This window comes from Lygodium microphyllum, chromosome 20 (assembly GCF_053477565.2).
Source record: "Lygodium microphyllum isolate KBCC chromosome 20, Lygodium_microphyllum_v1.1.10, whole genome shotgun sequence".
In the NCBI taxonomy this organism is placed as follows: domain Eukaryota; kingdom Viridiplantae; phylum Streptophyta; class Polypodiopsida; order Schizaeales; family Lygodiaceae; genus Lygodium; species Lygodium microphyllum.
In genome coordinates, this window is record NC_141154.1 from 110911305 (window position 1) to 110924689 (window position 13385).

The following is a 13385-nucleotide window of genomic DNA, read 5'->3' on the forward strand; positions in this document are numbered from 1 at the left end:
GCACATGTAGATGTAGAAGCCGAAGAGATGGCAACCTATAGGCTACAGGTCAACAATGCGAAGCATGCGCAGCAATTGTAAGAAAAATCTTACCCGAAAGTCATAAACGTGATTAAAAAACGCATCATGACCAGAAATGCATCGTGTATGTATGGAGCTACTAATTCAACACAAACCAAAACAGTCGAAGATCCATAGTGAAGATGCAGAAAAGTTTGAAATCACCACATTATCGTGCATTTTCAATCTTTGGCAACTACATCAATGCTATCAAAGTACATCAATGCTATCAAAGTGCGGAATATCATAAGGGCTGTTGTTATGTCCACACTCTGGAAGAATAGAAACATAGTGGTGATGAAGGACAGGCCTCTTAGCAAAGAAGTTCTACCTAACGTGTAAAGAGGATACGTTTGCTTTATTAGGTAGACTTAGAAAAAAGGGACATATTATAAGGTAGCTTTTTCATAGGCTCACTAAGTGTAGATAAGCATGTGACAGTTCCTGTCCATCTCTGGATGTTTTTTCATTTTCAATAAATAAACTGCACATTATTTTTTTAAAAACTACACAAATGCATGTGCAGAAAAGAGAATGTTTTGAAAATGTTTCCGTCTGCTCTTGCATTGAAGACAAGAATAAATCAAAGAATAAGAACAGTTTGACGTCTCAAATCATCATCAGTCCCCACAGAGGCTATTGTTAGTCTGTTGGGCTTGTTAGACAATAGTATACTGCTGAGGTGCAACGTACAGTCTGGTCCATCTAGTTTGGCAGGACCCTTAAATATCAATCATTCTTTTGTTTACCCTACCGCTATGTGGAGGAACATCCTCAACGAGCTTCTTGAGGACATGAGCCAGCCACAATTATGTAAAGTTGAACCCTCCCTGAGGAACAGAAGCCATGTGCCCTGCAAAATTGTAAGTGGGATTCTGGTCCACCCCTGCAGCCACTGGGGTCTCCTCTTCTTCCTCCTCTAACCAGTAGGTCTCTAGAAGCTTGACAGCCTTCTCATAGATATCTGTATTATCATGAGTCTGCAGATTTTCTATTTTAGAAAGACCATCTGCCTCATCGACATACTGCGCATACAAGTTGATGCCTCCAGTATTGCCAAGATCTTTCTCTGCATCCCCAACTTTCAGAATGTTTTCCAGCCCCTCCAAGCAGACAGTGATTACCCGGGCATCAGGGCAGGTTAGCATGTCACATAGCGGCTTGATACAACCTTGACTTACCAGATACCTGAACAAACAATGCAAGTGTTATACTAATCTCTTCAAATCAGGCGCTCAAATTACAAACACCTGATTTGATGAGAAGGAATGTTGCATGATTATAAAAAGCGTTACTTGATCTGATCGTGTGTCCCTCCTGAAGTTGCATTAGAGATTGCCCATGCAGCTTCTTTCTTGACCTCGAACTCAGCATTTGCAAGCAAAGACACCAAGGGTGGTATAATATTTGCTTCTATCACAGCCTAGAATTGAGAAGAGATTAGCACAACAACCAGAATACAATGGACGTGTTCAACAGAGGTAAAGATAATAATTATTACCTGAATCTGATCTTTGTTCCCCGCTGTTATGTTGGATACAGTCCAACATGCTTCCTTTCTAATGCTCTTTTTATAGTTTTGTGTGAGAAGTGCATATAAACATGGAAGCACTTGATTGTTGATCATAAACTGCATTGCAAAATACAGAATCCTGTTACGATAGATAAAAGTTGGCGTACTTCAACCAAATGCTCAGAAGAACCACAAGTAAGAACCTGTGTTTGTGCATCATCACCAGTCACTATGTTGCCAACTGTCCTCAAGGCAGGTATGAGAACAGAAGGAGATGGATGGCTGCCACCAGAGTTCGTAGTATCAGATGGGGCATATATGAAATCCCAGTCATTAAAATAAAACTTCAAAACACGTTTTAACTCACAGAAGCAACTCCACGAGACGTCTGCAGACCCCAGATTCGATCACGTCTTGAATCTTTTCATTCACACCATCAGAGAGATAAGATAAAGCCCAGCAGGCATCGATTAAGACATCTTCATCAGCAGCGTTGATCAGGCGTTCTAGGACAGGAAGAGAAACTTTGGTCTGCACCACAGACAGTGCAGGCACTAAGGAAAACAACTTGAGAAGACGGCTTGCACAATGACCCCTCAATCACATCATAGTACCTACCTGTTCAAAAGGAGGAGGTGGCTTCCCACGGCAGAAGTTAGACAGGGTCCAAGTAGCATTCCTAATCATCGAAAGTTTGGCGTTGTCATTGAGTTGACTGAGGAGAGGTAGCATGGCACCGTGACTAAGGACCAGGTCTCTGCACTTAGGTGAATCACCAGCCACATTCCCTAGTGCCCAAACAGCCTGTTCAACAGATGCTGGAGTCATGATATAGCTTCGCACAGACATATCTGACAGTCCACTTTCTGGATTTTATTTTTAAATAAGGTGAAAACCATACCTGTTCACGAACATCATCCCCTGGGGAGCTCAGCAACTGCACAAAAACAGGCACAGCACCATGGTCCATGACAGCTTTTGTGTGTTCCGAAGTTCCAGACGCGATATTTGTCAAAGCCCATGCTGCTTCAAACTGATGAAAGAAGGCAGAGGCCAAAGCTTTATTGAGCCTTATTGACAGCAGTAATACGATTTCACACAGAGACTGAGAAGCAAAAGCAAACAAGAACTGAAGATTACCTGCAATTGCGGAAAATCACTCCGATGAAGAAATTCAACAAATCGTGGCACTACTCCAGAGTCAATGACTTCCTGAATTGGAGGGTTTCTTTCTGTCCAGAAAATTTGAACCTTTAAGGGCATAATGATAGACATGCTGATCTACAAGAATACAAAACAGTCTTTCGTAGGAGCTGATTCTACCTATGGAGAGAAGCTTTCGAAACTGGAATGTGGCTTCAAGCTGTCTGCTAGCATCATCTGACCATACTCCAGCAATCATTGCTGGCACATTTTCAAGCTGTTAAAAGCGCATGGCAAATATCAGCGCACAGATATGGTCATCAGAAAAATACCCACCATCAGCACAACAATCAGGACAAAAATACTGGCATTGCCAGCAAAATTTCCCAAAGGAACCATCTGTCTACATTTCCTGATAGAGATTTTAAAAACTCTATGCAAAATGACAGCATCTCTTGCACATATTCGGCATCACATATACACAAAAAAGCCTAGCAAATACATTATGTATAACCAGCCTACCAGACATAGACATAGACTGAAACAGCCAAAACAGTATCTATTTCTATGGATTGTGTCTCAGTGCATCGAATACATAACACCACAAGACTAGGCAGCTGCAGCATTGCAAGGCCTATTCAAGCTACAATGGTTCTTTAATATGCCCTGTAGAATTTGAAGGACAACAAACTTGAAGGACTCACTTTGTCACCAGAACAGACATTGCAAAGATGTAGCTATTCAAACGGCTCATCTGGAAGCTCTCAAACTATTGGCGTATACCTTGCAACTTGGCTCGTATCTCGAGCTCTAAATCACCCCTTTTTGGAGCAGTAAGAGACAGAAAAACAGAATGAAGATGTGCTAGCTCAGTGCCAAGATGATCCGGTAAAAGTTAACTATCGGACCAGGGAAGGATCCACGCCATGGAGAAACAATGATAAAAAACAACTGGATGCTTCTTAGCAGAAAACACACAAAGACAGAAAACCCTAAGACAGCCGTAGTAATACTTTAGTCGATTGTGGCACATCCCCAGGGAGATGCTTCTATGCAGGAAAAAAATAGGTATCCAAAAAGCAAAAACAAAACCCTAAGACAGCAGTGGTATGCAAACTACCTTGGCATGGAAGGTCGATTGCGCGCCGTTGCCATTGGCGAGCTGCATCCCTTCTTTGCGCTTCTTGAGGAGGCTCTCCTCACGCTTGCTCTTCCGGATCTCGACGAGGTTATCCTCACGCTTGCGACGGGCCTCTTCTGCATCAACGGCGACCTTGTAGGTCTTCCGGCGCACCTCTGTGCGGGCATTGGGACGAAGGGACATGGCTGCCGGTGATGCCGGAGGAAGCCCTCAAAAGGTAAGAATGACTGACGGCAGCAGACAGCAAGACAAAGACGAAAGCCCCCCGTCGCCACACTGAAGGCCTCTGTGATATATATCTCTACATATTTCTTTCTTCTTATTTCTGCTTGCTTACTCCATAGCCGTTGCAAAAATAGGGTTTCAAAATTTGAACACTTCCTTCACAAATACAGGTTAACGAGACCCAACCATGGTTAAATAAGCCGCAGCTCCCCAGCATATAACATGACTATAGTTGGCAGGCCCTCGCACATGGATGACTCACTCGTCATGTGTGTGAGGTGTTAACCAGTCAACACAAAAAGCAAAAATGTGTCAACATGTGCACAAGTCAGGCCCATTACACACTTGATAGGGGCCGCCCGGTTTAGTGTAATTTGGCCAATAGGAAGGGCCAAAACATAAAAAAGGGCACCTCCCGTTACACATTGGAGTGCCCGTTCGCAGCAATCACGGGGGTATTGAATGCCCTCCCGCCTTGTTGTGGCGTTCCATAGGGTGGGAAAGCTCCCCCGTCCGATCCCGTCCACAAGTGAGGTGGGCTCCTCCGTCGCTTGCCCATTGGTCTAGCAAAATACCGTTGCACCTGGAGAGGTTGTTGATCTCTACCCTATTTTGGTGTTCCACAAGGCAAGGGAGCTCCCCCGTCCGATCCCATCCACAGGTGAGGTGCGCTCCTCCATCGCTTGCCCATTGGTCCAACAAAATGCCCATTGCACCTGGAGCGGTCGCTGATCACTATTCTGTTTGCTAATTGCCGTTGTTGTTGATCGCTATTGTATAAATTTTGGTGAAGATGCCATGTCTAGCACAGAAGACGTCGTGTAGTGATCTCTCTCTCTCTCTCTCTCTCTCTCTCTCTCTCTCTCTCTCTCTCTCTCTCTCTCTCTCTCTCTCTCTCTCTCTCTCTCTCTCTCTCTCTCTCTCTCTCTCTCTCTCTCTCTCTCTCTCTCAAATTTGAACAAATTTCTACAACCTGAAAACGTGCACCATGGTGCATCATTAAAAGGAGCATGATGTTCTAAATGTCTGTAACCTGTAAACTCCAAATTCCTGGTTTAATTAAACTTGCATCATAATAATCGTACCATGATTGTATTTCTGGAATGATGCATCATGTTCTAAATTTCTGGAATGATGACAATCTAAATTTTTGGAACGATTAAACCTATATTGGTTGCATAATAATCGAGAAATATGCATCATGCATCAATGGTCTCTCTCTCTCTCTCTTTTCTGCACAAGAGAGCAATGCATCATGCATCATTCATCAATGGAGTGTAACATGCAAATTCGAATGAATTTCTACAACATGTAAACATGCATCATGATAAGAAGCATGATATTCTGAATCTCTATAACCTATAAACTCTAAATTTCTTGTTTAATTAAGCCTGCATCATGATAATCATGCCATAATCATATTTTTGGAATGATGCATCATGATCTGAATTTCTAGAATGATTAAAATTGTATTGCTCGCGCCATAATCATGAAATATGCATCATGCATCAATGGTCTCTCTCTCTCTCTCTCTCTCTCTCTCTCTCTCTCTCTCTCTCTCTCTCTCTCTCTCTCTCTCTCTCTCTCTCTCTCTCTCTCTCTCTCTCTCTCTCTCTCTCTCTCTCTCTCTCTCTCTCTCTCTGTGTGCCTCTCTTCTACACAAGAGAGCATTGCATCATGTATCATTCATCAATGGAATGTAACCGGTCTAGGGTTTTTGGATCTCCATACAATGCCACTCCATAACTTTAACATATTTGAAAGGTTTTCATGAGAATGTTGTTAGCTCATTAAGCCATGTATGATTATTTGGTGCATGAAGCTCACAATAGAACTTCTTATCACTTACAATTAAATTTATTGGTACTCATTGGCAATCACAATAACATATTTTTGTAGCATTATGCATTGGCTCTTGTTTTGAATTTAAACTAGGCAAAAATTTCATGAGGTTTTTTTTGCTAGGGCCTATGACAACATTGGCTCTTGATTTGAATTTAAACTAGGCAAAATTTGATGTTCCAAAACACTAGCCATTATGTAAGTGCTCTAAATTGAGGTCAAGCAATATAAATAATCTTATCTTTTATATATAAAAGTGTTTTAGAAGGCATTGAACAACATGGCATATGTGTCAAGCAAAGAGGTGCTATTGTGTCCCTTAGGAATCAAAATCTAAATCATTAAGTGCATGCACATGCATGCATTAAAGATTGCTCTAGACTCTACTAGTGATAATAGAAATGAAAACTCACATTTGAAGGGGATGCTATGAAGATACACAAATTGTTGTGACCCAAGTGATTTGAGCATGTGTTTGTGTGGAAGCACACATGAGGTGCAACCTTGGTGGAAACCATAGGTTAAATTGCAAAGTAAATTATGTTTTTGTAAAAACCTAAGTAGATTCTAGTTGCTTGACAAGTTTTGACATATTGTAGTTAGTTTTCATTAAAGCTATTTTAACTTTACAGTTCATAGTTATGGATAGATTAAAGTTATTGAACAATAAACCTATTTGTCCATTCATGTATTGTAAATTATGGATAATTTTCATGCATAAGGTGGAGCTCGATGGATTCTCAAGAGAGCACTCCCATGGAGAAGTTTCATCGACGTTAAAATACACGAGATCTAGAGCATGGCAAATGCAAAAGCTATGGAGGTTGAAAGAAGAAAAAGAAACTCATGAAGACATTGAACTTAACAATGACAAATTGTTACACAAGTGAATTAGGTTCCAAGATTTAGACTTGGACTCATAAACACAATCTTGTGTATTGACAGTGACATGACACTTTACTAGAAAGAAAAGAGTACTATCATTGCATTAGAAAAAGAGTGCAAATACAATGCTTTATAGGAATTGAGTGGTGGTACTTTCTTCTATTGTGCATATGGGATTTTGGTCCTGAGTCCTCATTGCTTCTCACAAAGGGGCTGAAGTAGGTGTGATTACAAATATCTCAACACCCCTCCTCAATCACAACCAAAAGTACAAAGCATATAGAGGCTTTAGTGAAAGCAACACCTCCAAAGTGTCTTCCTTAGTTTTTAGCTTCTTTTCCTCCTCTAACAGTGATGCTTGGATATCAACAAGTTCAGGGTTTGGCATATTAATTAGAGTTATTGATACATTATTATATCCAAGAGGCAAACTCTTAAGTAGAACACCGATGCAAACATCTTCTTCCATTTTAATGTTGATTTCTTGCAAGTTGGGTTAGAAGTCCTTCCATGTAATTTAGATGTATGGCAAGTGATGTGTTGGACTTCATTTCAAGCCTGAAAAACTCTATCAAGAGACCATACTTTGATGATTTAGACTGTGCACCGAACAAAGTGTCAAGTCTCTTCCATGTATCCAGTGAGGTCTCACAGTTATCCACATGGTGGATATAGTTGTCGTCTAGCTCTAATTTGATAATGGCTTGAGCCTTATCATCGTTCTTTTGCCAAGTGACAGCAAGATCTGCATCACGAGGCTTCTTTTCTTTTCCAGTGGTGATGGCCCAAAGGCCCTTCTTCATTAGGATGAGTTTGATGCAGGTCTGCCATGTATGAAACCCGACTCCTTTGAAATGGGCAGTTGGAGAATCTTTTCCCATGTTAAACTTGTGGGAACAGCAACAAATTAGCTTCAGAGTTATCAAATTTAAGTAGCAGAAGAGTTGGTTGGGATGTGTCAAAAAACACAAGTGCTTAGAGCACTAAAATGAGTGTCAATAGACACTATGTTTCTTCCTTAAATCTTTCCAAATCTGTAGAATCCTTCAAGATCTTTCAAATCCAAATCTTCCCCTTCTTGATTTGATGCTGGGACCTTCAAATCAAAGTGACAATGGGTTGTTCCAGGTGGTAGAAGAGAGAAAGTGATGAGATTTTTGAGCTTGATAAAGTTTGGCTATGGCTCCTAGATTAGGGTTTTGACCCAGCCCTGGTTTTTTTCAGATTGCGGGAGCTATACTTGATTATTTTTTATAAATATTATATGAGGATGAAGCTTACTTCAAGGGCTATCATTGCCCTATGATGATTGTCAATATCGCAACCTGTAGCAGCGGCAGCAACAGCATGAATAGCAGCAGGCACAATTCTGATAGCAGCGACGAATTTCAACAATGCCAATGCATGGAGTGTGCAATGTCGAGTTGTATTGTGCCAAGATGATGCGGCTTTACCTAGAAAAGAACTTCCTAGAAGATAGCATGTTGAGATGAGGCTTGTAGGAGGAAATCAGGAAGCTCCAAGTGAGCTAGGTATAACCTGGCTATGGAGTCACACAAGGCGGAACCTGAGAAAAGAGGCAAAGTTGAGCTTGAGTTAGGGCAATCTCAGGGTTCTATGTGATACAAAGAAGCCTTGGGAGTCAAGGAATAAATCTCTAGAAGAGAGCTTGGAGAGATATGCCCTCTACAGAAAGCTATGGAAGCTTAAAGGCAGGGATGTGCAGGTTGGCTATGGTTGCCACAAGATCAAGTGGAGAAGGAGTAGGAGATGAGCTCCTAGACTTAACCTGAGCTAGACTAAGCTCAAGCTGAGCTAGATAAGAGTAGAATGGAGTTGGAGAAGCAATGCCATGCCCAACTGGGCTCTGATACCATGTTAAAATACGCGAGATCTAGAGCGTGGCAAATGCGGAAGCTATGGAGGTTGAAAGAAGAAAAAGAAACTCATGAAGACATTGAAATTGACAAGGACAAATTGTTACACAAGTGAATTAGGTTCCAAGATTGAGACTTGGACTCATAAACACAATCTTGTGTATTGACAGTGACATGACACTTTACTGGAAAGAAAAGAGTACTATCATTGCATTAGAAAAAGAGTGCAAGTACAATGCTTTATAGGAATTGAGTGGTGGTACTTTCTTCTATTGTGCATATGGGATTCTGGTCTTGAGCCCTCACTACTTCTCACAAAGGGATTGAAGTAGGTGTGATTGCAAATATCTCAACAATGAGTTCGTGTCTCAAATGAGCTAAGATACAATATGTAATAATGACTTTATGTACTTTTTGAGCCAAAGTTTGGGTGTTCCAAGCCATAGTGTGGTTGGCAGTATTCCTGTAAATGTATTTCCAAACCGCCCTCCTTTGATCAATCCTCATTCTCTTCAATTTGCACCATTCCAACGACCAAGACAATTAGGTATAGAGGCTCTAGACCCACAACAATACACAATAATGTAATTCTTCGTCCAATTGCACATAGTCCTCAACATGGCCCCTTGGCACCACCACAACAAGAACCACAAGCAATAAGTTCCTGTGATGCAATCCAGGACACATGTGAAGAGGTTGACCTAGTTCATACTCAATAACCAATGGTGCCATCTTCCGAGAATGCCAACAAGCAGTGTCCACGTCAAACTTTATTAGAGTCTGATGCACCAAAACCTCTTAAACCAAAGAGAGCACGGAAAGGAAAGAATCAGGATGATAGACTTGAGACACAAGATCATTCAACAACCACAAAAAAAATGTTTGTGCAGTGGAAGGATGCATGGACAATACAACTCATTCACATTCGAGGATCCATGAGTGCGGAGTTCTCAAAGCCACCGAAGCAAGGAGTGGATATATGGTACAAGGTAGCTACACAACTAGCATCACTATTTCCAGAGTTCGACAAAGATGGTGAGGCATGCAGAAAACACTGGGGACACATTTATGAGTCATATAGAAAGGATAAGGCCCACAATGCCATATCAGGAAATGATTGCAGGATCATTTGTCAATGGTATGATCTTATGGATGAATATATGTGGAATCATGCCAATAATGTTAGTGATGCACATACCTCGTATGTTGGTGGGTTGTCTTCTCCAGAAGACAACACTACATCAATCTCCAATGATCCAAGTGACCACACCTAGGAAGACATTGGCTTCAATGAGCCTTCGAAGATCAAGCAAGATCAAATGACCAACCAAAGGGCACGCAATAAGAAGGGTAGAAAGATAGAGGAGTCTCTCAGTGACATGGCTAGCACCGCCTTAGTCAACCAAAAATCAAAGCTAGATTAAAAGAAAGCATTTGAAGAGTGCAAGCTCATTATCATGGATACACTTGCCTCCTCTGTATCTGGTCTGTTAGATGTAATCAAAAGTCTTAAAAAGAAATCATGGTTTCAACTGTAGATCAATTTGGAACTTTTAAAAAAAAAAACTCTACCTATATATATCTCTTCAATTCTCTCATAAAGTTTCGTCAAATCTTTTGACAGGTGAATGGACGACAAAAGTCTTTTGATAATGTGTGTCATCATTGTTATAGTTGCTATCATGGCAATGTTTCAGCTATTGTTAAGTGATTTGGATGACAAGGACAATGACAGTATGCAATTGCATACTTTGATGGAGTGTATGGCTTGAGGTTACATTGCACGTCGAGCTAGGATTGGTCAGCGAAGGCACAATCGATGGTCATGTTGGGCCTATCTAAGATCACAAACTTTTATGGAGTAGGGGCTTCTGGGGAATTATTCAAACCAAATGTTCAAAAGCAGGTTACGAGTTAGCAGGAGTACATTTGAAAATCTCATCGCGAATTTAGCACCACAAATACAACGTAAAAACATGAACTATAGAAGAGCAATACCTGTGGAGAAGCGGGTATGTGTGGTTCTGCATTGCTTGGCGAGCGGCTTAAATTTGTGACTCATAGTTGATTTGTACAGAGTCTCAACTTCGTTTACACAGTTGGCTGTTCTAGACTTTTGCAATGCACTGGCTGCATCTGGATTGCATGGCATGTACATAAAGTGGCCAACATCACAACAAATGCAAAAAAAATGCATATGAATTTCAGGCCCTTCGAGTTGTTGGTGTAGTAGATGGTAGTCATATACCCATCATTGCCCCAAGAGAGAACCAAGAAGATTATTTTTATAAGAAGGGCTTCCACTCAATTATTCTAAAGATAAGTGTGGCAACCAATTGTATTGTTTGGGACTATGATGTTGGTTGGGCAGGTTCTATGTACGATTGGAATGTTTTTCAATTTTTAGACCTAGGAAAATGATGCACAAAAAAAGCTCTGGGATAATACTGTCTACTAGGCAATTGTGCTTATCTTGCACGCTTTTGGATGCTTCCTCCTTTCAAGGGTAGTAAGAATGGACTATCTCTAGAACGTTATTGTTGGAATTACATACAATGAAGTACTCATTTGCCAGTTGAAAGGGCATTTGGCATCCTTAAAGCGTGATTTTGTATATTGTTGAAGAGATGTGATATGCTTTTGTCCCGAAGATGGTGGCAGCATGCCTTGTTCTCCATAATATATGCATTGTGCATGGAGATAGTTTTGATGATACATGGATACGTGAAGCAACAGCGGAACTTGAGAGAGAAAGTAATGCACCTCTTCAAGACATGGACTAGCAAAATAATTTTGAGGAATGGATTAGCAAAGGTTGCTATGCTAATTAACACAGGTACCACAGAAGCATCTCAAAGAGAGAACATTGCTCAAGCCATGTTTCGAGAGAGGGAGAATGCAAATGTGAGAACAGTCTTTGGTGATTCTGACTCTATCGACAATGAAGACAATGGTGAGTAAACTTTTGTAGCATCTGCAATGCAGGTGGAAAGGTAGAAAGAGGGGTGGTGTGCTAAAATGTTTTTCCCTCTTTCCACCTTTCTGCAGAGAGCTAGGTAGAGCTATGCCTCAACAACATGGTCAAGGGGTTCAACTCCCCTGCTCTCTTTTTCATTACTAATTTTTGTTAGTGTTATTAGCCATTTTTATAAAAAAAATGTAATTATTTTAGTTCATTAGTCACTTTTTTAAAGTTATGTAATGCTTTTAGTTCTATTAGTCACTTTTTGAAATTTTATTAGTCATTTTTTATTTAAAAAATCTAGCATCAATGATTATGTTTAATCAGGTGTTCAAATAATAACTATTATGTCAATAACGATCGACATCCATAGCATCCCTTCATTCACATATGATCCGAGAACTGTCTAGTGCATAGGTGGTGGCCGGTGTGTAAACGATTGCGAACAGAAGATGGAAGGACACTTATTCAAATAATAATTATTATGTCAATAACAATCAACATCCATAGTGTCCCTTCATTCACTTATGATTTGAGAAGTGTCCAGTGCATAGGTGGTGGCCGGTGTGTAAACAATTGCGGACGGGAGATGGAAGGACACTTATTGACCACAAAAAGTGTCCACCGCCTAGTGTGTAAGTAGTGGCAGCCGCCCAAGTCAACTTTTCATGTGCCCACCAACTAGGCGCAGATTGGGCAGGCAATGGTGGTGTGTAACTAGTCTCACATCTCGTCATGCCTTAGACAAAAATACTCCTTCCCACCTAGTTTTGAAAACCAAGGTTTTGCCTGTCAAACTTGGTGAGGCATCCCTTCTCGCCTCCAATCTCCTACAAAAACACTGCTCCTCCTTCTCCTCCAACCACCAAGCAATGGATCTTCTAGTCCTCCTCCTCCTCCTCCTTCCCCAACAAGTGCCCTTCATCTCCTCTTGCTAGCAAGGTTGGAGCTCTTCTCCTCCACCTAATAGCATCCTCTTAGAAGCACTTCTCTTCCACTAGATAGAAATTATTCTTTTGTTGCTTGTGCCATCCAAGTAGGCTAGTGGCCCTTCTTTATTCAGCTCCTCCTCCTCCATCAAAAGGGCTCATGCTCCAACCAAAGCAAGCCAAAGCAGAGGTGCCAAAAGCTACCTCCTCTCAGTTGAAACTCTCCCAAATACCTATTAACCCTAAACAAGTTCAGCTATGGACACTTTGACAGCTTTCTTCTTATTGAATTTGACAATGGAGATGGAGGACCCCCAATTGCAATCATTTATTTTAGGTTGCAACATGATCATGGTTATGCTACTACAAATCTTCTCTTCCCTTCTTAAAAGTCTCATTAATTTGGATTAGAGTGTTACTACAAATAATTTATTTTGGATTAGAGTGCATCAATCTATCTAGCCCTAAGAGATCAATGTGTGGCAAGCAATCTTTAATGAGTGGACCTTGCATATGCAAGTGGCTTGACTTTTTTAATGCCTCTTTCTTAGCAAAGTCAAGATTATGAATGTATATTTCTCCATCATGCATAGCCTTCATAAACACTTACTAAACATACTTAGATACATTGGGCACTTAGGAACCTAAGTTCTTTGTGTAGATACTTTGATACTTTGGGTACTTAGGTACTAGTTACTTTGATATTAGTTTAGATGCATGCTTACATTTTAGGTTCTAGGTGGAGATTCCTAGATACTTTGATATTTTAGGTACTTACATACTAGTTACCTTTATGCTTAGTTAGATG

General features: G+C 40.8%; 1 protein-coding gene across 1 annotated transcript; it reads right to left on the minus strand.

The window, feature by feature from the left end:
- Positions 1–572: 572 nt before the first annotated feature.
- Positions 573–4269, minus strand: LOC148019257 (importin subunit alpha-like). The gene is made up of 10 exons (XM_087660845.1): positions 3837–4269; positions 2897–2993; positions 2714–2805; positions 2475–2606; positions 2192–2377; positions 1941–2104; positions 1777–1855; positions 1562–1690; positions 1356–1483; positions 573–1248 (listed from the first exon to the last, which is right to left on the minus strand). Exons 1-10 carry the CDS (start codon positions 4038–4040, stop codon positions 870–872), a joined length of 1590 nt encoding a protein of 529 aa, XP_087516971.1. The 5' UTR covers positions 4041–4269; the 3' UTR covers positions 573–869.
- Positions 4270–13385: the final 9116 nt, after the last annotated feature.

Bases quoted from the DNA above. Each gene is read 5' to 3' on its own strand.
- LOC148019257 (XM_087660845.1), bottom strand. From the start codon at position 4,040: ATGTCCCTTCGTCCCAATGCCCGCACAGAGGTGCGCCGGAAGACCTAC. The intron at 1,856-1,940 runs GTGAGTTAAAAC...CTCTGGTGGCAG, and splicing joins CGTCTCGTGGAGTTGCTTCT to CCATCCATCTCCTTCTGTTC. The intron at 1,249-1,355 runs GTAACGCTTTTT...TTGTTTGTTCAG, and splicing joins GGGACACACGATCAGATCAA to GTATCTGGTAAGTCAAGGTT.